Below are 27,326 nucleotides of genomic sequence, written 5' to 3' on the forward strand. Positions count from 1 at the left end.
ACTAAAGGCTCTGCACAAATCTTTATATTGGAACTGGGAATTAGGGTATGGAATGCCTTTCGAAAAAGAAGATAGGTACAGTGAGCCTTATGAAAAGGTCATTTGAAAACAGAGGGCCTGATTTCTCCAAGTGGTGTTTTACCAACAGCCTCCACTGGTACGAATAGTCTCCCCTTTTGCTCATGGGAAATAGCAGGAAGAATGTAGCCCACGACTAAGTCATCCTCTTTCACTTAAAACCACTGAAAGTTTGCAGACACCTCCTGCATTTCCAGGCACGTTCCTCAGCCGACCAGGTTTATCCACTCACAGTCCACGGCGCAGAGAACGTGGCTGTACTGAGGTTTTAGCACTAAATATCAAGGCACCCCCAGCAGATGTCTTCCATGCCATCAGCACTTCCTCTGACTTGAAATACATGTTCTGCAGTTCTTTACCAAAGAACATGTTTCAGGATAGGTACATGCCATTGTATGGCTCCAAACACAGAGTTGGAAAGCATTTATTTAAGATCTGCTCTCTTATTACTTGAGAATTAAACCAGACAAGCTGTCATAATGTCAAATGTCAAATATGACACTAAGTTAACACCAGTATTGGTACTTAAAAGAATGAAAAAACCTCATTATTCTTACCTTTCTCCTCCTTTACTCCAAGTCGTTTGAATCCTGGATAAAAGAAAAAAAAAAGCATTAGTACAGTACAATGTACAATGTACAGTACAATGACATATTTATGCAAGGAATTATGATTACCCAGTTGTGTGGAACTTTCTTGATTACTTGGTGCCCTTTCCTGCCTTTTGAAACTCCACTTAAAATAACAAGTAAAGCCTTCTGCAAGATTCCAGTTCTAGCAGTAAATATTTCTTCGATTTGAACTCACTATGAATAGCAGAGTGTATTGACTCAGGAAATAAACATATCTTGTTTTTGATGGGAAAAAAAGCAATCTAGAAGTGTTCCAAATATCTTCAGATGCCTCAATCCTGTCTTGATCTCACACAATTTGAAAGAGTGAAAAGTTTCTTCCAGTCCTCCCCAGACTCTCACTATTCTCTTTTAGGATGAGATTTTCAAAGGGAAGAATGATTGAGCTCAAAGTGAAGCCAGGCAGAACATATCTGCATATGCTGTTTGACTGCCTTGTCAGAGGCAAGTCATTAAACTCAGCTACGGCATGCCTGGACCTAGTCATCTGAGGTCCCTATATTGATGCTGATACTTCTGCCTGAGTAGTTTATTTATTTTCTGCCATCATTCTGCCAGGAAAGACAAGCACATTACTCTCAATTAAAAACAAAACCCAAAAAAACCCCAACAAAGAAACCCCAACAACCAGTTTTAGGAAAAAAATTAATAATCTTTCCAACCCAGACTGTACATAGACTAACCAGGTTACAGCTAAGTTAGCAAACCACATTCTTTATTAAAACAAATGTAAGCAGTGTGGATTGCACTTTGGAACCTTCTTATATAAATATTCTATTCCCAATATTCCCATGTTAAATAAAAGTTTTTTCTTTGTGATGGGAAACCAGCATTTTCAATGCAACCTTACCCATCTAAAAGCTCATTAAAATCTGCATTAAAGACTGACTGTGTATGGAAAACTGAGGCATACATGCTGGCCTTGTAACTTCACGGAACGTGGAGCTATGGTTCAATAGTAAATTTTGTCACATTCTCCCTCTCAAATTGGTAGCAAATAGCATAAGCCAAGTGCTGGTTGAGATTCCAAAGAAACATTCCCATGGATCATGCTACAAAAACTAAACCAAGTGCTAACCGACAAACCATGTTTGTTTACAATTTTTTTGTCCACAAATCATGTTTCCTCAAAACAGATTTATCCAGCATCCATCGAGTTCCTCTCCTGAATATGGGAAATGAAGAGTATGTGGTTTCCTGTCATATTGCACCTGTGTTTTCAGAGCATAGTTGCTTCTCACAACAAATATCTAGAATTATGCATCCACTGAAAGAGCAGAATCAGCATCTGAGAGAGCATTTCTCATTTTTAAGCATGACACTGGGTGTAATGGAGACATGAAATGGGAAGGTGTAATGTGTCATGTTGCCTTGTACATTCTACTATACCTCAGAGAGTTTCAACAGGACAACTATATTTCATTAAAGTAGACATAAAAATATCAACTATTCACCATGTGACCTCTTCCTGTTCTTCTTCTAAGACCTCTTGTCTGTCTTAGAACAGACAAAAGGGTCCTTGACATTGCTTCATTTCCACACAAAAAATGAACAAGGATTTTGTTACAGGCTTGCCATGCATTAGCACTTGGCCTCTGCAAATCCCTCCGTACTTGAACATGAGCAAATCTCGTAAGGGAGTGAATATAAAAATGTGCAGCTGTTTTAAAGTTATTCTTTTGTAAAAATGGAAGTGTTTTAATACTTAAATAAAACTGATCAATTGTGCCATTACAGTGAACAGATACTGTCTCAGTCATAGGTCCCATCCAAGTAAGGATTAAATCTTCTTGATTAAACGTTGATGTCAAAATGACAACTGTTATTTTTTTACCCTCCTATCCTAAAATGTTTTATCCTTACGTTAGAGACAACAGCAGCCCAAAGGACATCAAAACTTTCTTGATAGCATACAGGACTTGATGTTCTCTCAAGGGTGCAATGGCTCACAGAGAGAAGTGGAAATTCATTAATTTGTCTTCCCATTAAAAAAGGAAACCACACAACTGCTCAGAGAGCACCCTGGCATTTATAACCAAAAAGGAATAAAAGACTACTTTCATGAAGATGCTTCTTGAAATAACAGCTTATAAATATTCCTAAAAATCCACAAGATGTCTGGAGGGCAGATGAATTAATGCAAACCTGTTTCCTATCAATTAGGGCACAACTGGGCAATGCAACTGTTCTCCTCCCCCCTTCCCGGACACACACAATAAATTTGCCTTCCCCACTTCATCTCCATGTCCCCTGAGATATCCATGTCCCCTTTTGTCTCTCCTAGCCCCCAGGAAAGCAGGTCAGAGCTGCAGCTGCTCTGGAGCTGTGCCCATGCTGATCGGTCGGAGGGCTGCAGCTGGTCAATGCACAGAGTGCACAGGTCCTTCCCACCGCCCCTCAAAGTGGGGCACAGTTTTGGGGTCTCTCCCCTGCCCAGCCATTGCTTTTCATGAAATATGTGGAAATTTAATTATCTTTGAGACTTATAATCCCTTTCAAATTTGGCTAATATTGGCCAGCAGGATGTAAACATTTTTACATGTAAACAGCATGATGATACAAACTTTGTTTCCTTAGGAAACCAGGCTAATAGGAATAATAATGAAAAATACAGCAGGTATACCAATAACACAGTGCGCTGTTCAGTTTCTGCAAGTGTGATGCCATTGTGACTGTAAAGAGTTCAAACAGGAAAAAAAGAAATGGGAAAGAGAACAAATACTTCCTCTTCAGTGCCACTGCACAGACAAAGCAGGCTCAAAAATTATCTGCAGGTCTTAATTATGGGAAACTTCCTCGTTTCTTTTAATCTTAGTATATAGTCTGACCTGCTTCACTTAGCTCCCTTGTAATGCAAAACACCATGCTGCAGACTACACGACTTCTAAGTCCCACCTGGAGTTCAGCTCTTTTTGCTTAAAACCCCAAGGGAAGGGAGAAGAATCTTGGTATAATCAAAGACAATAAGGTTGCAGCCTCCAGTCTATCTTTTGAGATATTTTTCTTTCTTACTCTTGTTACCAATACTATTTTTTAATTCCTTTCCATGATTATATATACTTTCATAGTTTATTCTTTCCCTGCTTTGTTTAGTCTTCTAATCTCACATCATAGCATAGAGGAAAAATGGATAATCTAGCACTACTCAACAAAAGGCTAATGGCTCCTTGGGAGCCATTAAGTAAACATCAGAGTAGGAGAATTATTACTTCTACACACAGGGTTTTATTGAATTTGTGTTGATGTATTGTTTGAATATATATATTTAAAAAAGCATAGACGGGCTGTGTATGTCACAGAGATGTCTGTCATTAAAACTGTGCCTGGGCTGAGAGCACTCGATGGCTGGTACCAACACCTGTCCTGTGGAAGAGGACATACGGCATCTGGCTAAAGGCAAAACCTCACTCCCTCCGCAGACAACAGCAAGGTTTTCATAGGCCCTCTTATCAAGATGCTCCAGTTCAGATACTGGGGATCTTGGCTGTGTCACACATCTTCTTTTATCAGGAAAGAGTTTACAAATTGAGATAAAGGACACAAAGTGAAATAAAAATAATAATTTCTGCCCTTGCTGCATTTGTTAACCAGGCCCCATCCAGCAGATTTTACCTTTTGACCCTTACTAGGTATCAGTTGGCTCTCTTGTACCTGAAGTGTCTAATTCTGTTATCTGCAGACATGCCATCCTTCAGGAGATGGTTCAGGCCTGCCATACAGAGTGCTTTCTTACTCACACTCTTTCACTAGCCTGGACATCTGTAGTTTGGCTTCCAACAGCTCCTGGATTTCTTGGCACATGATACAGGCCTTACCAGTAAAGCCTCCAACCAACTGATTCTCCAAGCAGCTGTCTGCAGACCGTACATGAGAGGTTGAGCTGACAGGTCCTGCCTCCTCTCAGCAAGGCCGAGAGAACTGCTGTGCACAAAGATGGCCTCAAGTCCAACGTTCTCAAGCCCTCTGCCATGGCCCAGGGCTTGCCCAAAGCTTGTAGTGATTAAGACACTCTTTTTCCACTTCCAGTATATAGAAAACTCCAGCAGCAAGAGTATCTGCTTCTTAATCATGCCTTGACTTTGTAGATGCTTGAACCCAAGTCTTCCTGGCATTCATCTGCCAAGATACACATCCTCACCAGACAGTCCAATTGATCTAATTCAAGCTTTTCTGGTTTATCAACTAAACAGATTTCTTTATACTGGCACATTCACTAAATTCTCTTAGACTCTCATCCTTTTGCTGCTCAGTCTTTGTAAATCTTCCATTTCTGCACTAGGGTTTTCTCAGCAATGGAATTTCAACCTAATGGAAATTTCCATGATGAGAATGCTACTTTTTTTTTTTTACACTGAAGAGTGTGATTCTAAATAACAGTCACATTAATGCCTCATTAGGATGGCTGAAGAAAATAATGGATGTTTAATAGGCTACAGCCAAGATATCTTTTCTTCAAAGAATCCTTACAAATACTATATATTTTAAATTGGATGCAGCTGGGTCTTCTTTGTCATAATTTTACATGTGAAAAAAGTGAACAGCTGTACTTTTCATGGATTTTTTCCCCTCAACTTTCAATATCATATTAAAATGTTTACAGCATTTCCAAATATCTTTCATGTAAAGACTTTCAAAAAATACCCTAGGATTTCACTACCCTTGTTCTGAACTTAAGGAAGTACCTTGGCTTCGGTTCCTTGCAGTACCTTGCATGCAAAGAAATCGAGTTCTGCTGCAAGAGCAGCTGTTCCTCCCTCCTCCCATTTGAACAGCTTACATATTTAAGACAGGTTTTCTTCTTTAAAGATGTTGTAGACAGCCAGCCAGGACTGTAGGTTCTGTCAGGCAGGCTGAACACACAGAGACACATAATAGTATCTGGGGAGAAAGACAGCTTTTAAACAATCCCATTGCTTTCACGTTCTGCACCCGAAAATCTTACCCGGGCGCCATTTCTGAGGTAGTCCAGACTCCCAGAATACCCAGGTTGGTAGATGCTATTAGGTTGCCTTTTGTTCTGGAGTCGGTCCAGGAAAGCATTATTTACCCTTAAAATACAACAAAAAATGAAGAATGATTGAAGGTAGCTGAGGAGTTCACAAACTTTTGAATTTTAACATTCTGTGAGTGGCTTTCCCTTTTCTCAGTGCAATACCCATCTTCTTATGTTTTTTCAAGCCCAGGCTGAATAACGATGGACTGTCATGAGATAGGGCGGATTTAATTTTCAATTCACTAGGTGCATCCTTATCCTGTGATCAGTCCATTGTGATTAAAAGGCGTAGACCAGCTGCTGTGAGAAATGCACCAAAATTCTCTGTAGAAAGACGACCTGCACACCACCACCCACCTTATCAGGGAGGTGAGGTATTTCAGCAATTCACCTAAGTAGTCTTTCAGCCTACTACACAAGGAGAGTTTCTAGAAGTACTGATTTCCTAATGCCAATGAAAAAAAAAACAAACCACTTAAGCTTGTTACTAATAGAGACAATTTGTGTGGTTGACAACTTCCCCTACCATCCAGCTCTGAAATCTACTCTAGCATTTTCTTGTACTGTACACATACAAATACACTTTTTATCAATCTGTTTTAAACATTTTTCAAACCTTCTGAAAACCGTTTCTTTTTTCCCCCCTATTAATGCTAAGGACTGACACACATGCTTAGACATCACTGTCGTTTTAATGTTTTAGAATGCTATTTGTAAGAATGATGTAAAATGCAAGATCTTGGATTATTTCTGTCTTGGGACATCAGATGGACTGAATCGAAAATCCTTCATTAACTTCTATGGGTAATTATCTCAATATCTTTGCTAGGGAAAAAAAAGAAATGAAAACAGTATGGAGAGTGGTTGCCTACAGAAGTAATTTTTTTTAATGTTTCCCTATTGATACAAAAAAAGAAAGAAATGGTGGATTTATTTTTGAGCCTGAGCGTTGTTTCTTTTTACCAGCAGAAACCAAAGCTGAGAATAAAGCTGTGCTTCAAGATAATGGAAAGTCAGTTAAGTGACAGAAGTGCAAGATTAGAACCACTGAGCACAGAGAGGGCACAGCAGTGGGGCACAGCCCAGGGCATGCAGCAACGCCACTGCCAAAGGCCTTGCTGCACTGCAGCTTCTATCTGTATCCATATCTAATCCCATGTTTAGATCTCTCTGTTAACTTCAGTGACAGTCGACTACAAAATGTGGCATGGACAGAGTAACCCATTCTGAAATAAAATAATAGAATAAAATAAAATAAAATAAAATAAAATAAAATAAAATAAAATAAAATAAAATAAAATAAAATAAAATAAAATAAAAGTTTCTTGTTTGAAACTACTGTACCAGTAGTTACCCATAAAACTACTAATAGTTTCTACCCTATGCTGTATCCTACTCTGATAGGATAAATAAACTGAAAAAGCCACTCTGGGTCATACTGCATTACAGCGAGCAGTTGTAATAATGGATATTAGTGGTTCATTTAAAGGCAAAGTTAAACCAAAGGTGAGGTCAGGGATCCTCATTGCAATCGTTTTCTAAAGCATGAATGCCTGCAATTTTGAGACCTTTGCCAGACAGGAATTCAATTAAACTGTATTCTGAATTTTTGCATCATACCTCCTCTGTTCCTTTTGACGTGCTCTTGTCTGGGCTTCCTCTTCCTGCTTTTGTTTAAATTCCATTAATTCATCCTGGGAATGATAACAGTGAAAAAAACCCAACCAAACAAACTTACTTTTAATTAACATACCTATTTTGCAAACCCAATTAATTCCACGTGGCGTTAACTTCAGCTAGAGCCACATGTCATTCCCAGAACTTCCCTCAGCAGCATTTTATTTATATGACAGCATTACGTTAAAAACTGAGCTCATTTTTCTGTTCAGCATTGCACTGGATGAGTTTTGCCTGTGCCATAAAAAGTGGGAAGTTACAGGATTCAGACATTTACAGTCCTACATTTAAAGGGGTACACCAGACACCAGCCTGCTTCCCCTTGCTCCAACCCATGGGTTTGAATTTCCCTGCGGGTCCAAGAGGGAAGACAGCCGAAGTCATCTAGCAGGAACAGACGTAGCCATCGTGCCCGTAGGGTACGAAGGAGTCACGCTCTTCGCCTCCTGCCTCCATGGAGCATGAAGAGAAGGTGAGAATGGGGTATGTGGCATGGTGTGTCACCTCCAGCTGCCTGGGGCTCCCCACGGGTGAGGGAAGGGCAAATGGTACCTGTTGGTGTGGTGAGAACGTGTGCAAGCTCCTAGTGCTGCAGCAGCCCACCATCCTTACGTTACGTAATATTAAGGTATGCAAACAGCGTTGAAGGGAATTCTTTTCAGAGGGGAGTTTGCTTATGCAATTTTAGCCAGGACTGTGAAGGAAAGACAGCTTGTATGACTCTGCTCTGCACGTGCACTTGTTTATCTGTCTCTTGTTCCCTGCAATGCACCCAAGAATTGAAGATGCAGATTTTTCTGCAAAGAGTATTTGGCTTGCAGGGCGAGGGGGAAGGGATAGGAGCAGACCCATCCTTCGTATTTTCCATAGCAACTGAGTAGCAGTAGGAATAGAAAGTAAAATAAAATGATGCGGGTAGATAAAAGCTTCAATAACCGAATGGAACCACAAAAGTTAAAAGAAAAAAAATCAACTTAAGTGGGACATTAAATAAAAACTATGCAATAAATGTATGACGAAAATCAATAACTGCGAATGTGTTGAGTATCAATATTTGCCTAGCCCTAAAAGAAGAAACAGGATTAAGAAATAAAAAAGCCAACCTTAATTTTCACTGTTTTAAATAACTATTCAACCTGAAAATTAAAACCCAGTATCTGACTTTCCAATATGCTGAGTCCTTTCTTGGAGTAATGTTCTGAAATATATTGTGTGTATATGATGCTGTGTTCAAAGCATACTGAAAATTTCTAAATCAAGCAAAACATACTAAACCCTGTTCTGGAAAAAAAAGAAAAAAGGAACTGACAATACCTATACGTTTTATAGCTGCACTGTGCTAGGAGGTACACACAAGACAGAATTCACAATTACTTTAATAAATATTAGTTTGAAGTAGAAATGAGCCAACATATATCTAAGGCACAATTATTGGAGCCTTTAAAATGCGTATTATTTACAGTAGGTTTGTAAGTAGTGTATTACTCTTGTGCAACAGGTAGTGGCAACTGTGAAGGCAAGGAGCGCTTGGAACCATGTACCAAGAAAGAGCAGCCTTAGAAGCAGCCAACACCTTCTTAGCAATCTGTGGAAAACAGTAAAGAGTCTAAGGCTCTACATGAGTCCCTTAAAACAAATGCATAAAGTAGGGCCATGCTAATTCACATCTGTAGTTATTTTCTCTATGGAGGAATAAATATAAAAATACAACAGCTACCGGCCTTACACCTGTCAGGACTAGCTTTCAAAGATTTTTCCCCAGTATAGTTCCTGGGAATAAGCATATACCTAATGGGAAAGCTATTAAAAGCCTCCTTTTCCCCCACCTTTTTGTTTCCAGCATCCTGCTTGCTAGAGTACTATGAAATGAGGACACTCATCCCCAACATTTAAAGAAAGATATCGGGGAGGGGGGAGCGGAGTCACTTGTCCAGCTCTAATAGAAACTCACTGTGTTGAATTTGTTGCGCTAAGATTCTGCTACTGGGGATGTGGTTTAACATTAATTTGGATATTAGTAACAGCAGAGGCATAGCAAGAGGCTCAGTATTTGCTAATATGTTTTCGAATGATTTGCAGTCAATGTTGCCCTCCTCATACTTGCACAGTCAGGCCCGGAGCCAAGACAGACAACACAGCACAGTACCATCGCCTTGTGTAGATGAACTTTATGTGGACATGGTACCCAAATCCATGCCAGAGAGACTGCAGTGGTTCAGATGCATTTCGGAAGACAGAGTTCAAACTCGCAGTTAGTTCAATTCAGAACTCTTCATTTAGGTGGTTAGCAAGAGAACAGGGAAGCATAGAGACTTCACAGTAAATCCGAGTGCTTCCATATCCCCGTTTAGGGAAGCAGGGGACATGGGCCTCCATTCTCTAGAAAGAAACTATTCAGAGTCTGAGATCGTCATGAATGTCTCAGTAGGATCACTTCTGCCTGAGAGAGAGGAAATTGGTTTCCTTAGCCTATGAAATCAGGTACCATGGTCAAAAAACGCTCTGCACAATTGTTCAAACGGAGAGGCGAGCAGGAGCTAATCATCCAGACGCAAATAGCCTTTAACCCAGAAGATAATTGTCCTGTCCCTGTCCAACTTTTACAGCTTGGCTCATCTCTCTCGCAATATAAAACAGTGACTAAATCACTTTTGCTAAAGAGAAGCTCTGTGCGTAGGCTACAAGTAATCAATGTGTTTAATTGGTTTCACAGCATGCAAAAATGATACAATATGCAAACTGTTAATGTATAATTACCTTCCTCTGTTGTTCTTGCTTCATTTCCTCTATTTTTCTGTTTTCATCCTCTCGAAGAGCTTGTTTATAAGTATGGCTCCTAGTCTATTGTTTAGCAGAGAATACAAACACATTGGTGTGGGGAGAGGGGGGACCAAAATCCCAAACCTTATTCCCAAATCTTTATACAGGTAATTAACAAAGAAACAGTTGAATGATTCCAGTTACTTAAAAAACAGAACAGTTTCAAGACTAGAATTTAAACAAGAAGTGGTCTAAAGTCTCTCAGTCCTTCGATTTGGCTGAATGTCCATCTGCACATCACAACAAGGCAGCCACAGCACATGCTATTCCATGTCCCCGTGGCAAGCATAAAGATACCCTGGGCAGTCAGAAAACACAATCAGGATATATGATAGTGAAATGGGGTATTGTGGGAAGAAAGAAAAGTACTGAAAATATTACCGATCTAACAAAGCAGAAGGGAGGCCATTATTTCTAGGATTATTTCCACGGGAGTATTAGAAAGGCATTTTCTAATGCCATGGAGTTAGGGCAACAGAAGCTGAGAGATCAAGTCCGTTATATTATTTGTGGGGCAGTCAAGAGAACTGAAAATCTGAACTACACATCATGAATAAAGTATTCAACTGTGTAGGTTTTCATTACAAAAACTAGCCCTGGTCTTTCAGAAGTTGTAGTTCTTAGCAGAGCCAGCCTACCATTAGGATCTTATAGGAACCTTAGGATGTTATACCTAGGATCTGATGCTGTAAAGTCTTTGAGCAGGGACAGAGCATACTAAATAATGAGTCAGTATAATTTAATACAAGAAGTGTGCAGGTTTGACTTTAGTGAGGAATTTGCTGTAGGTCTACATAATGTTCTCGAAACTTGATATACGCGTGCAGAATGACACCATTCAAATGACAGGCATATAATTTGCTAAAAAGACTGACTAGAGGAAGCAATTATTAATAGCTCATTTTTGAATTGGGAGGAGTTGTTACATGTGTCCAGGGAGACTCATCCTGGGTCCAATATTATCCATTACTCTCTGTAATGGCTTGGAGTATTTTGTGGAGTGTATGTTAATCAAGTTGGAAGAAAAAATCTACACAGGATTGGTAACACTTTGAAAGACAGGATTAATATCAATTATGAACTTGATTAAATAAGCAGGCCAAAAAAGTCACCAATGACAGCTTCACTCCAAGGAAGTCACATTTGTTCACACCCATCAAGTAATATTTGACACTGATACTTGAACTACGTGTGCTAAATTAATATCACTATCACAGAAATTATGTGAGGGAAAAAATTCCATAAACATTACATCATCCTAAACTTTTTTTAGAACATGAATTTTAAATTTAAAAAATCACATCTATATAGGCCCCTCTTTTAACATGCATGTCAGGCTCTTCCTAAGCTTATCACACTTCCCTATTTCAAATGCATTGTTCCTGAATCTTTTAATTACTCCAGACAAAGGACAGGCCCAAGATAACATCAAAATTAGAGTTCAAGTTTTCCCACTGGTGTAGCATTTTGGTACTACGCCAAGTTTATTTAGATAAAACCTCATTGGTTATGTGCTTCAGATTCCTCACACAAAGCACAGAGGCTGTGCGTATGCCTATAGACTGTACCTCATCCAAGCTGGTTGGGAAGATATTTTGCTAACTGCGTTGCTGTATGATGAGCACATGATGAATACATTCACAAAGATATAGAAATCCTGCCATGCAAAAGACGTGTATAATATCAGTTGGTATTAAAAAGGAACAGTACAGATAAACTATGTATTTTATCTGCTTGGATACTAGTGAAGCCGAAGATGAGCTACGATATGTAATTTGGCATAACTTATTAAGAAACCCCTCAAAAACTGGAACAAGACAGACACCTAGGTAGGTGAAGTAGAAGGCAAAGGCTAAAAGTAGCACCTGCACACCTGAAAGAATTCAGTATTCCTTCAGACATCCACCCACTTCTGTATAGACATGAAGACACCATAGAAAATGCTGAAATCCAAGTCAGTCCTGGGGATATGAGCTCACTTGTCTTTGCAGTTCAATGTTTACAACATATGAAGGGCTGCAGAGCTGGGTCTTCCCTACCGAAGAACAAGCTCCCCACTCTTTGGAGCATCAGATGCTTCAAGAGGGAGGTAGAAGTGGTTTCAAGACATCTTTTCTCCTTTCCCACAGTCCTTCATCTTGCTTGTCTGCCTGGGACTACCAAAGGCAGTCTGAAAGCCACTCCTGCAATTGACCTTCCACACAGCAATGCCGGGCAGAAGTTGGCTCCTTCAAGCTATATATATCTATATCTATATCTATATATATGTAGATATCTGCCCACATATGCTAAGATTTCTTTAGGGTTTCTAGAGACACAGAATGACCTGAGGAATCAAAGGGGAAAGGAACCTATTTTCAGTATCACCTTCCCTTTTCATGCAATGAAATCCAGGAAGAGATATTATAGGCAAGACAGAGCTGTCGTATATTCTGTTTTTGCAGCAATTTCCATAATGGCAGTCTTGCACATTTCCAAGGCTTCCAAGGCAATATGGAGGTAAATCACTCAACTTTCAGTGTTTAAGGTTGCATACAACAGAGGACTGCCCATATTGGATAATTCCAAGTTTTTGCTGACTAAGGACTATTCCTTGTAATGACAATTTCTGTCCACTTGGCTGTCTGCGCTCTGTCTTCCCCCAATTACAAACCTCCCCGAAGGAGAAATACTTCTGTCTCAGGGTTAATATTTCTCACTGCAATTTTTTACACCAGTAGGAAAGCTTGGTTTAGACATGAAGAGACTAATTATATGTGAAAAATCCTTTTTGAGGCAATTAGAATAATGAAACTTAAGCAATACTTTATCTATTTCTTAATTACATTGATACTTACCAGGCTCATTCAAACTGCAACAAAGTCGCCAAGCAGTCTGTGGAATCACTTTTAGGATGCAGTGAGCAATAAGCTCCTCTTCTGACTAGATTTTCAATGCAGTAAAGCATCCGCTGACACAAACTAGTTGAGATTTCATAAAAGCTTGCCACCAGAGGATGGGTACAGAGCACATTTAAGATTCTGATTTGACCTTAGAATATAAATCTGGCCCTCATTTATCAGAGAGAGATTTGTGAGTAATAAAGGCATTTCTCTACTATGTAGGATACTCTGCCAGTGTGTAAGCAACAACATAGGCAATCTCATTCACCCAGAAAGACTCCTTCAAACTCACTGAGTTACGTCTAGGCAATTAAGCTCAATTAGAATATTCTAATATTATGCTATTGACAGCACCTGGAAAGCTGACAGAAAATTTTGCACATGCCATGGTTTTGCTTACCCATGCTGTAGATTCTGGGCCACGATTAGCAATCTGACAGGAATCACTCTTTGGCAAACCCAAGTCCAATCTGTTCAATAATTCATCAGTTTTGCTATGAAGAAATCCAATCCAAATAGAGTTGTTAGTGCGTCCATAAAAATAAATACAGCTTTTTATTCCACCCTTGGAATCTAGCCTAGACATTTTATCATGTGACTACTGAAAAACATTGCAGGTGGAAGAGGTTATGGAGACAGACAGAATGAAATGGGACAGAAGATACAGAATCTATATTGTGGATAAGACAATTGCTGGGAGGAATTTTTAAGTAAACAATTATTGTCATTTGCGTATTTGGGATCTACAGTAGCCATGCCTTCTTTCCTCATTGTAAAGCTCCTAAAACACAAACTCGCATACCATCAGACTTCACCAGGATTAAACTGCTTCATTGAGTTGTTGCAAATCCTTCTACCAGATCATAAGTATCAGATAAGTAATTTAAAAGATTATTTTAAGGAATTTTCGTTCATGGTTAACACAATGCAGCCTTACAACAGATTAGTTAATCAAGCAGCAAGACTTTGAAGCATTTTGTAGCACTGAAAAAAAATGCTTGTCTTTATTTGAAGCAGAATTGCACAACGTTGTCATTTCTTATTCTGGCAAGGGTAATTTTATTTTTCCAATCACATTCCTTATAAACAAGATTTTCAAATAGCATCACTTGGCTCATAGTTTCAATCAAGTACAGTTAAACAAAGTCACAAGCAACAAAAAAAACAAATGCTAAAAATAGGAGTTTCAGTGCTGTGATCGGGAATCAGTTTCCTAACCTGCAGACCAAGGCATATCTATTCAAATCTTTGCTCACTCAAAGGAATAGAGCTAGAGGAAAGACGCAATTTTCCTTCTGTACACAGCTTTGAAAAGCATGTAAGTACTGACGTGAGAGCAGGAAGAGTGCTTCAAGAGGCATTCAATGCAAAGTTTTACTCTGCTAACAGGGCAACCGGGTAGCTAGGTGGGTAAGAAGATGCCACTACCAAAGCAAGTTACTTAATCTTGGAGAAAAACCCTTGGCTGCCAAAGAGTGGTGATGACTAACTGCTGAAACAGAGTACCAAGTGTGTTTTTATCTCTCTGAAACAGTGAGTAGATGCATTTTCTGAAAATGTCCTGCTGGTCAGTGGGTATACTGAGGAGAAGTCGGGACAAAGAATAAGAACGCACAAGTTCTCCTGTGCTACTCTATACAATACAAAACCATGTTACCCATCACTTCAGGTACAGAGTACTTGCTCAAGCTGTACCAAGCCATGCTTTTAGAGTCTCAGCATTCCCAGTTCACTCCCTTTCTTTCATTACCTGGGCAGTTAACAGGGTCCTCAGCCAAGGCGCAATACAGAAAGGACCAAGTAAAACATAATATTCCCTGATCTACAAAGAACCTGTATATCAAGGTTAAATGAATTAATACTCTCTTCTTACCCAAGCTTTAAGTACACACATTTTTTCCACGAAAGGTGAGTGGTTGAGTGGTGAGATTGCACAGAATAATTTGGGGAACTTGAAGTTTTAAATTGCAGATTTTGTGTTTCTCTACCTATGCTAAAATTGCTAAAATAACAATTTATTTCTACACCAAAAAGACTAAGAACTCCTACAGAAAATCTGGAATACATTTGAGAGGGTTGCAGCTCTGCAACGAAATAGCTAGCAACTTGGGGGTATAGCTGCATGTCCTAATTCCTTATGGATGGCAAAAGGATGTCATGGGATACATGGAAGTTCTCATTATTTGCATAAAAATGGGGTGGTGTGTTAAGACACTGCCTTCCCAGGATCAGCACACTGATAGATGAAAAGCTAACTGGGTTTTGGTATTAGAAAATATGATTACAACAGTGAAAGCAAATAAAGTTTCTCAGCAAGAGTGTGCATTGCCTTTGAATACAGAAAACACCCTACTACACCACATTAAGTAACACATTGATAAAGTGTTCCTATCACAAGAAACGGACTCAGGTTTTCTGAATTTGACTAAAGACAAACTCAGTCCAGTTGGTCATATACGTTAATTTGTTGTGCATCATCTCTGTGGAAACCCAGCAATGCATCTGGAACTGCCAGACTGTCAAAATATTGTCTGAGTGGTATTTTTCATAATATTAAACCTAAAGTCATAACAATGCAGAGCATAGCATAAGTCATGCTGCAGGGAAAGGGGGAAGTCAGAGCGATGACAGTTCAATTAACGTTCCAGGGAGGAAAGCATTATCCCCAGAAGGAAATCACCATATCAAAGTGTCCATAGGTGTTCCACATTCAGACAGTTGGAGCAACATCTCACTTGCTAAAACTTCAAGGGCTAATCAAAGATGGTAACAAAATGTGTTCCTCTAATTAATATTAAGAAAAGAAGGGCATGAGCTGAAATTAATTTGAATACGGCAGTATCCTGATACCCTTCAAAAATAGCTAGGCAAAAGGAGATCCAAAATTTAGACAAACCAAGAAGATGGCACCCTACTAACAGGCTGTTAACCTGAGCTCTTACTACCCCCAAGTATCAATCTGAAGGGAAAAGAGCTGTTCAGAAGCACTGGTTAAGCTGGAGCAATCCTGAGGGGTTTTTGTCTTCCTCAGTATCCCTGTTTCCCCTTACACCGTTGGGAACAAGCCTTTTGTTCTGCTAATTAAAATATGTTACTCCTGTACGGGTATGTTTAATAGCACCAGGCAATACTCTTAGCAGGGGAACTCAGCCATCTATATTGTGGTAACAGTTCCTGGAATCGTTTTGACCTGTTCCAAATAGCACTTTCCCAAATAACTCCTGGCTGCTGTCCAGGTATGAATATCAACCACAGAGTAACTCCCAGCAGGCGCTCCCCATTTTGGGAGGTAAAAAGGTTTGCTAGCAATGCAAGCAGGCAGTCTCAGGCCTGTTGTGACAGTGATTGACAGTGTTTAATTTATTAGCACAGCAGCAGTTGTAGTGGAGTGAAGCACAACACTGAATTAGGGGGATGAAAAACTCTTACGAGCTGTCATGGGAAAATACTGACTCTGCTGCCAGGATTGTTGAGTAACATGCTAGAAGGGGACAGTGCAAGACTGTGGAAATCAGTCCATGTTGCAGATGCTTTCTGTGTGTCCTTAGATATATGGCTTTACATTTCACAACTACTCTTCAGGAAAAGTCCTTTCTTAAACGCTGTTACATAAAAGCATATACTTGAAGCTCAACGAGTCCATGTAAAATGCAGGAACATGAATCTGTTAGGTGTTTGACTGACAACACTGTAACTTAGGGATTTAGAGTTGGCACCCTGCACTCACAAGCTACTTGTAGATCAGGGAATCCACACACATTTCTAATTGCGTGGGACTAAATTCATGTGCTGCTCACATTCGCACTGGGGGTGGGACAAGGGGGTGGATATAGAAGTGAGTCTGGGTTCCTTTGGCCTCAGTAGGAGTCCCTGTGCTCTAGCAGGGTCACCAGCCCTGAGAGCCAAGAAGCAGAAAGCTCCACAGTTGACTCCAGCAGGCCTGGAGACCCACTCTGATCTCATTGCAGGACCCGAGGTCTATGATCCTTGTGCAGAATAAGGGCTTTAACTTCATGTGTCATTTGGTCTTCACTCCTGGCACGGCAAACAGAAGAGCCAGTTCTGAAAAGGATTCATCCTTAGGAACATGAATAAGGATATGCAGGATATGAGGCCCCAGCATCTTCCTCTGCCCAAGGGTCACACAGCAACATGCACTAAGCTTTTCATCTGAGGCTGTATTCCTCTCAGAAAAAAAATGCAAAGAAAAGAATTCTTCTGCCTACGTATAGAGTTCTTGGCTTTAAGTCTGTTTTACAGACTAACATTAAAAATGCATTCATTGAAAAGGCTTCTTCTAATCTTCATTACTGCTTCCCAATAAAACCAGTGGCAGTTAATTCTTTTGCTTTAATTGATGGATATTGAAATGCCAGGATACAGAAAAATATACTGGCTTTTATGCCAGTGCTTTTTGGGAGAAAAAAAAAGCACAATACTTTTGCATGTATCATAAATATATTTATTAAAATATAATGGCCACTGTTATTACTACTGAAGACAAGACAGCTCCTGAACTCCTTGTCTTCACAAGCTGCATGATCTCCAGCATTACAATTCTGACCTAATAAACATCCACAAGTATGCTAAGAGCCATTCAAAAACAGTAATAAAAAATAAAAATAAAGAACCCCAAGCCGGGTAAATCATTATAGCCATTTCAGACAGGAAACAGCATGATTAGTCAGTACGAAAAAAGTAGCATCTAGTGCTGAAAGACACAGACACACCAGTTTCCAAATTCATTGCCAGCTAAAGTGATATTTCACCATTTTCCTCCAGTTCAGCTGAAAAACTAAGAAACATGCATAATGATGCATAGGTGATTCTGCCCCTCTAGTCTGCTCTGGTGAGACCCTACCTGAAGTCCTAGGTCCAACTCTGGAGCCTTCAGCACAGGAAAGACATGGGCCTGTTGGCGCGGGTCCAGAGGAGGGACACAAAAATGCTCAGAGGGCTGGAACACCTCTGCTGTGAGGACAAGCTGAGACAATTGGGGTTGTTCAGCCTGGAGAAGAAAAGGCTCCGGGGAGACCTTCTTGCAGCCTTCCAGTACTTCAAGGGGGCTTATAAGAAAGATGGGGACAGATTTTTTAGCAGGGCCTGTAGCAATATAACAAAGGGTAATGGTTTTAAACTAAAAGAGGGCAGATTTAGAGTAGACATAAAGAAGACATTTATCCCAATGAGGGTGGTGAAACACTGGAACAGGTTGCCCAGAGAGGTGGTAGATGCCCCATCCCTGGAAACGTTCGAAGTCAGGTTGGACAGGGCTCTGAGCAACCTGCTCTAGTTGAAGATGTCCCTGCTCACTGCAAGGGGGTTGGACTAGATGACCTTTACAGGTGCCTTCCAACCCAAACTATTCTATGATTCTATGACAATGCACACATAGCATTAAGTTTCTTGTATCTGCTCAGAAGTTTCACGATGGTTCTTAAACAACAGCAGAACTCTCCCTCTCAAAAACAAAACTGAATTTAATTCAAGACATCTTTTTGCAGCACCAGCAAGTATATCCACACTTCTCCCCACTTCAACATATTTAATTGGCTAAGTCTAACAACTTCCTCAACCTTTGCAGAAATTAAGGTCAGTTGAGTTTAACACTACCAAAGCCTACCCACAAGAACAGCTGCCCTTCACTTCAGAAAGGTCCATGGTGAGTGTGTTCTTACTAATGCCCTTGATCCTCCCTCATCTCTGCATAATCCATAATGTTCTGCCTTATGCATTGTCATATGATTCATCCTGGTCAGGCACTTGCTATGACCCCCAGGCCAGGCTGGCTTGTACTAGGGCCATTGCTGTTCCTCTGTCACATGGCCTAACAAAATCCAATGTTAAAATAGAAGCAATTCAAGAAGTTGACACAAAGGTAGATGAGATTGCTGTCCATTTATGCAGGTTTCCTATAGATTCCATGTTAGGAGAAAGAGACTCCAAATGGAGGTGTAGTTGGGATTTGCACAAATGGGAACCATTTTCTTAAGTGTGAATGACACTGGGGGCCAATAATACCATTTGTGAAAATAATCCCACTAAAGGCACTTATTTCAAAATTAAGGCATTAAGAAGGTTGCAGGTAGACTGAGTGGAGAATCCAATGGCTTTTGCTGGTGTACAATTACACATGCCTCCTCTCACATCTGCTCCTCTTCGCAGAGATTTATCACAGCAACAAGATTACAAGGTTTAAGTAAATTCAGAAGGCTACAGGCAACTGCCATCTCTCCCACAGCTGGGCCATGACAAGGGGCAAGGTAATAAAAACACTGCCGTCTGTCAGCAACAGACATGCCCTCAGCTCCGCATGGATTCTGGTTCTTTTCCTCTACTTCAACTCTTACCCATAACTGCAGAACAAAGTCCACTTTGGGGTAAGAAGAAACAACAAATGTCAGCCACGTGCAAAGCTGTCAGCATGAACTAATGTGCATTTTTTTGGCAGGGTGTGTGGGTGGGGAATTTATCTTTTGCTGGAAGATATAAGGTGAAAAATCACAATGGGAAATAATTAATCCATAAAATTCCTGTATGATGTTGACGGCTCTTCCCCAATGCCCTTTCCTGGGAAGAAAGGCCATCCTCTGGGAATTTAGTTCACTTGCTTTTCAGCACGACTCCTGCCAGTAGCCACATACCAAGCTTAATGCAGTATTCACAGACTTCACTGGGAGTAGTGCACAAGCATACTAAGGAGGACTTGGACAAATCTAATGACAGTGATCAAAACTGTGCTGTCTTTGGCTGGTAGTCATTCTTGTCTGCAAGTTCTTAAGCATGTGTTCCTGTTCTTGGGGACAAGAACAAAAAATGTGGTACTAGTTCATTTTAGCTATAAGGCTTCAAGAAAGTATAAAAATAGGTTTTTTTTAAAAAAGGCAACTTTCTCAGCAGAATTATTTTCATCACTTCCCACCCACACCCAAAACTAATCTTTTCTGTCAACCCACTTACTTTTTTTGTTTTCCTGACTGGATGAAATAATACAGCTAGGCTATTTTTTTCTCCCACCAACTCATCCAATATTCTTGGAAGTTATTTTAGACATCGTTTCATTTATTTTCTGAAGTAATAAGCATAAATCCAGTTTTAAGGAAAATGCAGTTTTGTATAAGTCTATTGCATAGATCTTCCATTCTGTGTGCTCCATCTGCATGTGCAATCTGCTTCTGTATTTTCAGCCAGCTTGCATGGGCAGATTAATGCGTACAATTAGAAAGCAACCTCACAGGCGTTCAATAAACTGCCTTCATTATTACACTCAAGAGAGTCCCTTTGGATGTCTATAAAAGCCTAGTTTTCTGCCTGTTAGCTAAATAATTGACAACGCTTAAAATAATCAGGAGCAAATGAACAAAACGAAGACCATTGTGGTGAAAAGAAGCAAACAAAAGATTCTCAAGGCTGCAAACCCTTTTTGTGCGAGTCCTCTTTCATTCCCTCTAGCAACCTGTATTAAAAGTCTGCTCAGGTTCACATTTGCACTTCTGTGGGGAAAATTTGTTACCAGCCTGCTGTTTGAACCACACATCATAGAGGACTGAAAACTGGCAAGGACACTAGTATTTATCCTGTAAAAATAGACAAATAAATAAAAATTCTGTTTTGATTCAGGTTTTATTTTCTTGCATTTTATGACTTTTGAGAAAACTGCTTTGGCAGGCAAGTGTATATCAGCCCGGTTTGGTGAACCTCCTGCACTGTGTTTGGAATATGCACTTAGAGGCACTCTGGCAAATTCTGTTCCCAGCTCCAAATTCTGAGCAGAATATATTGAGTGCACACATGTAGCCGAGTGCAGCAGTGCCAGGAATTTTTACAGGAGTACAACCTTCACAAAAACAGAGGCATGAATATGTAACAAAGGGAAAGAGGAAGTGATACAACAGCCACCATGTACTATTAAAAAGAAACTCTATGTGCTAGACTGCTTTTCCCATTACATAAATAGGTAGATAGCTATTAGAAACGCAGTGGACCACGTCCAACAGTACAGTTTCTGGGAAGTCGAATCCAAATTAAATAAAAGCACCTTACTAGAGAGCTGGGCTAAAACCTTGTGGTGAGACATGCTACAGTTCAGGCAGAGATTCATACAGCCTGCACAACTAGCTGCAAAGAAAAGCAAGTCATGAAGTGGCCATCCCTCATTACTGCTTAAATGACATTGTTTGTGTCCTAACTAAAGAGGGATGTCCTGAAAAGTCCTGAGCCAGCCATCTAACCTCTTCTTCATTCCCATTTGGAAAGATGGGCACTCGGTCCTTTCCTCACAAGGTTTAGCAATTGCAAAGTATGGACTGCACAAGCATTCATTACCTTTTAATGCACTCTGGCAAAAACACAGCCCCTACCATAGGCCAATGTATCCAAGACATCGTTACTCAGAAGGAAGGATTCCATTTCATGCGTAAGTAATTTCTGGTAGAAAAGTGCACATGTACTCCGTGTTTTCTAGATCTGGTATCTGCAGAGGCAGAACCACAGCAACAATACTGACAATAAATCCCACAATAAGTGTTTCTCCTCTGTTAGTACAAACTAAAGCAAACTTGCCATGCAGCAACTCCCCCAGCCCAAAGTCTGCTTCTGTGTGCTCTTCAGGATTTTTATACACAGCTGTTGGAGGAGATATCTTGCGAGTTTTGCCCATTTTAGTCACCTAATAGAGCTTGAGTCCATGTGGGTCAGAGAGGCTGCCGATCCCAAAAGAGAGACTTGCAGACTTTTCCACAGTTCTCTGCATGCGTGCCTAGACCTCATTCTCACAAGACACAAACACATACTCAAGCATCTGTGATAAGAGGTACCGTTGACTTTCAAGGGCCAGTTGTACACAAAGAAGCTAAAAAGGCTTTCCAGAGATAGGAAATAATTGTATTCTGCAGACAGTGGGCAAGGCTGCAGACAATTTTTCCTTTAGGCATTCGCTTACTTTGTGTTACACCTTTTGAAAGGGGATTTCATTGAGAAATTCCTGTTTTTAATAGTAAATGGAAATTTAATCGTAATCGTGAACTTCTGGGCAGCATCATACTTTATTGTTAGACTATGTTAATGACAAGAGAATCTTAAGTGCCTTTCCATGTCAAATAGAAGCAGCACTTCATACATGAGAGGTACTGATTGGGCTGTACCCTGTGGAGGCAGATACAGTTAGAGGTGGTGATCAATTTTAAAATGTTTCCCAGCTAATGAGAATGCTGGTAGGCATTGATCTCAGGAAAATTGTGATGTTGCAGCTACAGATGCTTACAGAGGACAGACTAACAAGGCACCTTATCTTTTGAAATGGCTCCACAGGCTCCAGAGGCCACTGCTTTATATGCAGGGCATGACCTTCCTTCCCTTCTCTCCCAGCAAGCAGGGAAGGGGATCAAAATACTCTTAGCAGAGACAGTGAGGAAAGGGGCACAACCTCATATTTGTTCTCTTTCCCCTAGACATAGGCTCTTAGGTGATGGAAGTAATGAGTAACTCATTTTTTGCATAGCATGCAAAAGCACAGCTTTAAATACCAAGCATTTTTCTGTGAACATGTCTCTAACAAACAACAGTATTTCAATGGAGCTACTTTACAAGATCTCAGTCGCACAGTACCTTCCGATTACTGCTGGATGTGTGCTCCATAACGTCAATGTATCTTAGCAATGTGACCTCAACAACATTCAGTGGTAAATCTGTCACTGTTCAAGATTCCACTTCCTCTGACCACCAGAGGATTCCTTCAGACCAGGCAAGGCACTAGTGTCACTCCGTACAGTATGGAACGTTTTTGGTTAACCAAAATTGCATTCACTGTAGGTAGGTCAGCTCACTTCCTCAAGGTGCAGTATCTACAGGGCCCTACTGGTGTATGTTCAATACACAGTATATACAAATACATACAGTTGAACATAATTTCAGCAATGGAGCTCAACCAGCCCATCTTCACTTTCAGTTGATTAAGTCAGTTTGGTTTCCTAAGATGACACCAGCTGAACATCCACAATGTCCTCCTAAATCAGTGGACAGAATGTCTGCCAGTCAGTTTCCTTCCCTGTGCCCAGGTAGTCTGAGCTCCTGCACCACCTGGGTTGTTACCGACTGCCCACATGAAGGTGTTTCAGAGGGTTTGGGTCTGCTTGACAAGACCAAGCTTACTTTTAATGTAAAAAGTGCTCATCAACAGAGTTCATTTCACCCTAAGCTAAAAAAGGTACAGAGTGGCAGAGACAACGTGTGATGAACTGACCACAACTCCCATTCCTCGTCCCCCCGTGCCACTCAGGGGGAGGAGGTAGAGAAAATCAGGAGTGAAGTTGAGCCTGGGAAGAAGGGAGGGGTGGGGGGAAGCTGTTTTAAGATTTGGGTTTATTTCCCATTATCCTACTCTGATATGATGGGTAATAAATTAGTTTTCCCCAAGCTGAGTCTGTTTGGCCCATGATGGTAATTGGTGAGTGATCTCTCCCTGTCCTTATCTCGACACAGAAACTTTTAATTATATTTTCTTTCCCCTGTCCAGCTGAGAAGGGGATTGATAGAGTGGCTTTTGTGGGCACCTGGCATCCAGCCAGGGTCAACCCACCACAACATTAGAGAACAGGGTCTGGGCAAATGATGAAGGAACTGGCACTACTAGCATGGGACAAAAGTGACTCCTTTAAAGGTCACAGAGGAGGAAAGAGCAATCAATCATGCTGAGAACACCAGTGAGTAATTTCAGGAGCCAAAGATAAGAAAGATAAAGGTGAATAAACAGCATTGTGTGTTAATTATGTGATAGAATTGGCTTGGATCAGTTAAAAATAAATAAATAGGGTAGAGTGAATTGGCAAGGCAAGAACTTCACTGCCAATGGAATTAATTATGTCAGGAGTTAAGCCATATCTAAATCTGACATTAAGATTGTATTCTTGGGAAAAAGGTCTTCACAGCAGATCTCCACATTTAAGCTGTAGGGCTATGCTAAATATAGGAAGTCCTCATTATTTCCATGTGGGTTAGATGTCTTTACTAGTCACTAAAATAAATGGGAGGAGATGTAATTTAGATCCTGTTTCAATAATTAGTTCTTAGATTGAATGATCACATATTGATTCAGTTGAGAAAGCAAGCACAAAGTCATTCTATAATTCACAGTTCTTCATTTCAAAGTGTATGTTTTGAGAAGCTAAGAGAAACCTACTGAACCAAATTGCTCACAGAATAAGGTATGGAGGAGGCTTGGAATATTTCACAGCATCACACAGTGGTTGAGGTTGGATGGGACCTCTGGAGGTCATCTGGTCCGACCCCACTGCTCAAGCAGGGCCACCTAGACCCAGTTGCCCGGGAATGTGCACAGTCAGCTTTTGAATATCTCCAAGGATGGAGACCCCACAACACCCCTGGACAACCTGTGCCAGTCCTCAGTTACCAACACGGAAAAAAGTGTTTCTTGATGTTCAGAGGGAACCGCCTGTGTTTCAGTTTGTGCCCATTGCCTCTTGCTGTGAAGTCAAATGTTTCAAGTCAAAAAGTGAAAAAACCAACAGCAGAAGCCAAACCCTTCCTGAGCCCCAAACGAGACAAAAACAAACAAACAAAACAATCCCCCAAAACGAAAAGGACAGGCAGATGAGGAATTTTAAGTAATAAGTTTCAAATTTTACTTACTACTATTGATCCTCAAGGAACATCTCTCTTCTTTGCATTTCTTGTTGCCTTTTTTTAACTTCAAGTCTTTCTGCCTACAACATTAAAAATAGGAAAACATACCTGAGATTTCCAGTAAGCCAGAAACAAACATTGATTATTTCAATTCAAGTATTTTGATATTCTGTTTTTCAAAACAACTATAATAGCAGTTTGGTACAAAAGTGACCCAATCCCAATATTAAAAGTGTTCAGTCATCACTAAACAGCTCCTAGTAAACTCATCAACAGACCAGTCTGAAACAGAAGACTGCACTGTGCTCCTGGCAGACCCATCTATCCTCACAAAGGGCCTCATGAGCCATCACAGTCCTCACGCCACAGCACTGCTGGGGCCATTTCTCAGTGTAACTAATGCAACGTTGGTTCTAGTAAGAAAGTAGAGGATGTGAACCACTGCACCAAAGCAGATGATGGTCTTGTAGCACGGAAAGGACAGTGGTACAAGTGCATGTAGCTCTGCACATAGACCTGTGGCCTTCAGAAGCATTAGATAGTGGCCAATTGAATACACGCCAAAACAGATGAAGGTGGGAGACGTTGGTACTTAGCCAGTGTTATTCTGTCTCAGATACCATGCCCCATGCAAGAGTCAACTGAAGCCTTGACACACAAAACCCCTGTGGAAATCTGGATACCACACAAGTGATTAAGTCCTTTAATGTAAATTGCACATAATTTCCAGTGGAAGTGTTGTCTAAGATGGCCCACTTGCTGAATTCAAGTAGAATAAAATGTTAAAATAAAGCAGAAACTAGAGAACTTGCTGCAGCAGCAATATGTAGCTCAAGCTAAATTCAAAAATCAAAAGGAGGCCAGCCAAGTTTTTTTTTTGATACACAAGCTGTAGGTAGGTCCAGTGGAAAGAGCAGTCAAAAAGCAGTTCAGTGTATTAAAAGCACAAATCAGAAGTGTCAAACTGGGATTTCAGCCCTGCTATATTTTAAGCACAGACTCTGACACTGCGGTTGGTGGGGGGATGTTCCAACAAGAGCTCCCACCCAACATTGACAATGACTAGCGTGTTTAGCAAACTGTTAGACTGTTTCTGTGCTCATCTCCCACCCTCAAAATGAAAAAAGTAATCGTTCGGTAACCCAGCAACTAGACATTGCTCTAAATTAAGTGCCCTGGCAATTTCAGACAATACCTTGCAGAGATGAGAAGGGAGCATAAGTGGGAATGGCATGCTTGGTCGGAGCCCCAGATCAGGGAGAGGACACTATATCTGAGTGGAGGTATTGTGCAAGGCCAGGTAAAACGGGAAGGGGACCAAGGGGGAAGGTGGTGTTAAGAACGGGGCTGTAACCACCACCCTCATAATTTTCTTCCTGTCCTGCAATCAATAACGTTTCGGAAAAATTACAGCTCTACTGGCAGTTACTCAATTACTTTGCCTTCAGTGATTTCAGGGCGGGTATTTTTTAATTGGATAAAGAATGACTGTCTGGAAGAGATTTGCAAAACAAGTGCAAATTCCTCCTCGGCATGTATTGGATTAAGAAAAAAAATCCTTTCAGATATCTGCAGATAGGAAAAGAGCCACTATGTTGTGTAACGGTGATATAAACTGTTGAAAGGCAAATGACTTAGAGGTTGTTATTTGGAAAAAGGTAAGAGGAAAACAAACAAAAGGAGGAAGACAAATCTGAATAAGGCGTCCCATTGCTCAGTCATTTGACATGCTGAGACAGTGGTAGAATGTATGAAGTATTGATATAATTTAAAAAAAACCCCAAACTAAACTAAGGAGTATTACCCCACAGTATAGCTAAATTTTGATGGTGTTCACAGGTTATCTTGTTTGCTCCTAACCCCTCTCTGGATGAGATAGATGAAGTTTTAGGCAAAAGACTCCCACCCATCTGTACAACTTAACAATTTACAGGGAGAAAAGGAAAGAGGAAGAAAGGAAATCTGATGGCATCTATTATTGTCAAAGGTGATGTTGACATCCTCATGACACCAGTGATAGCTCCCAGGCTTTTCCCCACCAGTGCTCAACACTGAAAGCTGATGTCTTCACCTCTGAAAAAGCGTTTGACATGGGATCCACCATCATATTGAAAGGCTCCTGAAAGTTCAAATCCAAAGCTCATGGGACGTGCTGTGATCTAGCTCCTCGCTAAAACAATACAGTGATATTAACTTTGCTAAATACAGTCCTTCATATCACCCCCACTAGATAAAAAAGAAGGAAATACCCAACAGCTATTCTACTACCAGAATGGCGCCTGGAGAAAACTCCAGCATATTGAAATTATTTACGTGTGGCTGGTGTAACTGCTTTGTAGTCTGGAGGCTTACATTGGGACCCCTGCTTAGGACATGTACAAAGGACAGGCAACGGGGCTGGGACATTCTCTAACTAAGCACAATCTATCAATAGACTTTGCCAAAGCACTCGACATTTGGCACTGTCTTCAAAAACAAAGCCAAGAGTGGAACAGCTGTGATATTGAAGGTAAACATGTTGAAAAGCATTAACAGAAGGTCTATGAAGTGCCTGGTTTTAACAAATTCCCGAAAAAGGCCATTCATGCTGATTAACACAGTCAA

The 27,326-nt window shown here is 40.5% G+C and overlaps 1 protein-coding gene across 1 annotated transcript in view; it reads right to left on the minus strand.

Moving 5' to 3' along the window:
- Positions 1-647: 647 nt before the first annotated feature.
- The window catches only part of EPSTI1 (epithelial stromal interaction 1), a gene marked incomplete at both ends in the record, with an annotated part of 47,428 nt that continues 20,749 nt past the window's right edge, over positions 648-27,326 (minus strand). The window contains 6 exons of the mRNA XM_082014604.1: positions 648-668; positions 5,653-5,758; positions 7,324-7,397; positions 10,138-10,221; positions 13,483-13,576; positions 24,732-24,802. Coding sequence (XP_081870730.1) covers positions 648-668; positions 5,653-5,758; positions 7,324-7,397; positions 10,138-10,221; positions 13,483-13,576; positions 24,732-24,802 — 450 coding nt within the window. The remainder of the gene's footprint in view (positions 669-5,652; positions 5,759-7,323; positions 7,398-10,137; positions 10,222-13,482; positions 13,577-24,731; positions 24,803-27,326) is intronic.

The sequence above is a fragment of the Phaethon aethereus genome, assembly GCF_964289735.1.
Source record: "Phaethon aethereus genome assembly, chromosome: 1".
In the NCBI taxonomy this organism is placed as follows: domain Eukaryota; kingdom Metazoa; phylum Chordata; class Aves; order Phaethontiformes; family Phaethontidae; genus Phaethon; species Phaethon aethereus.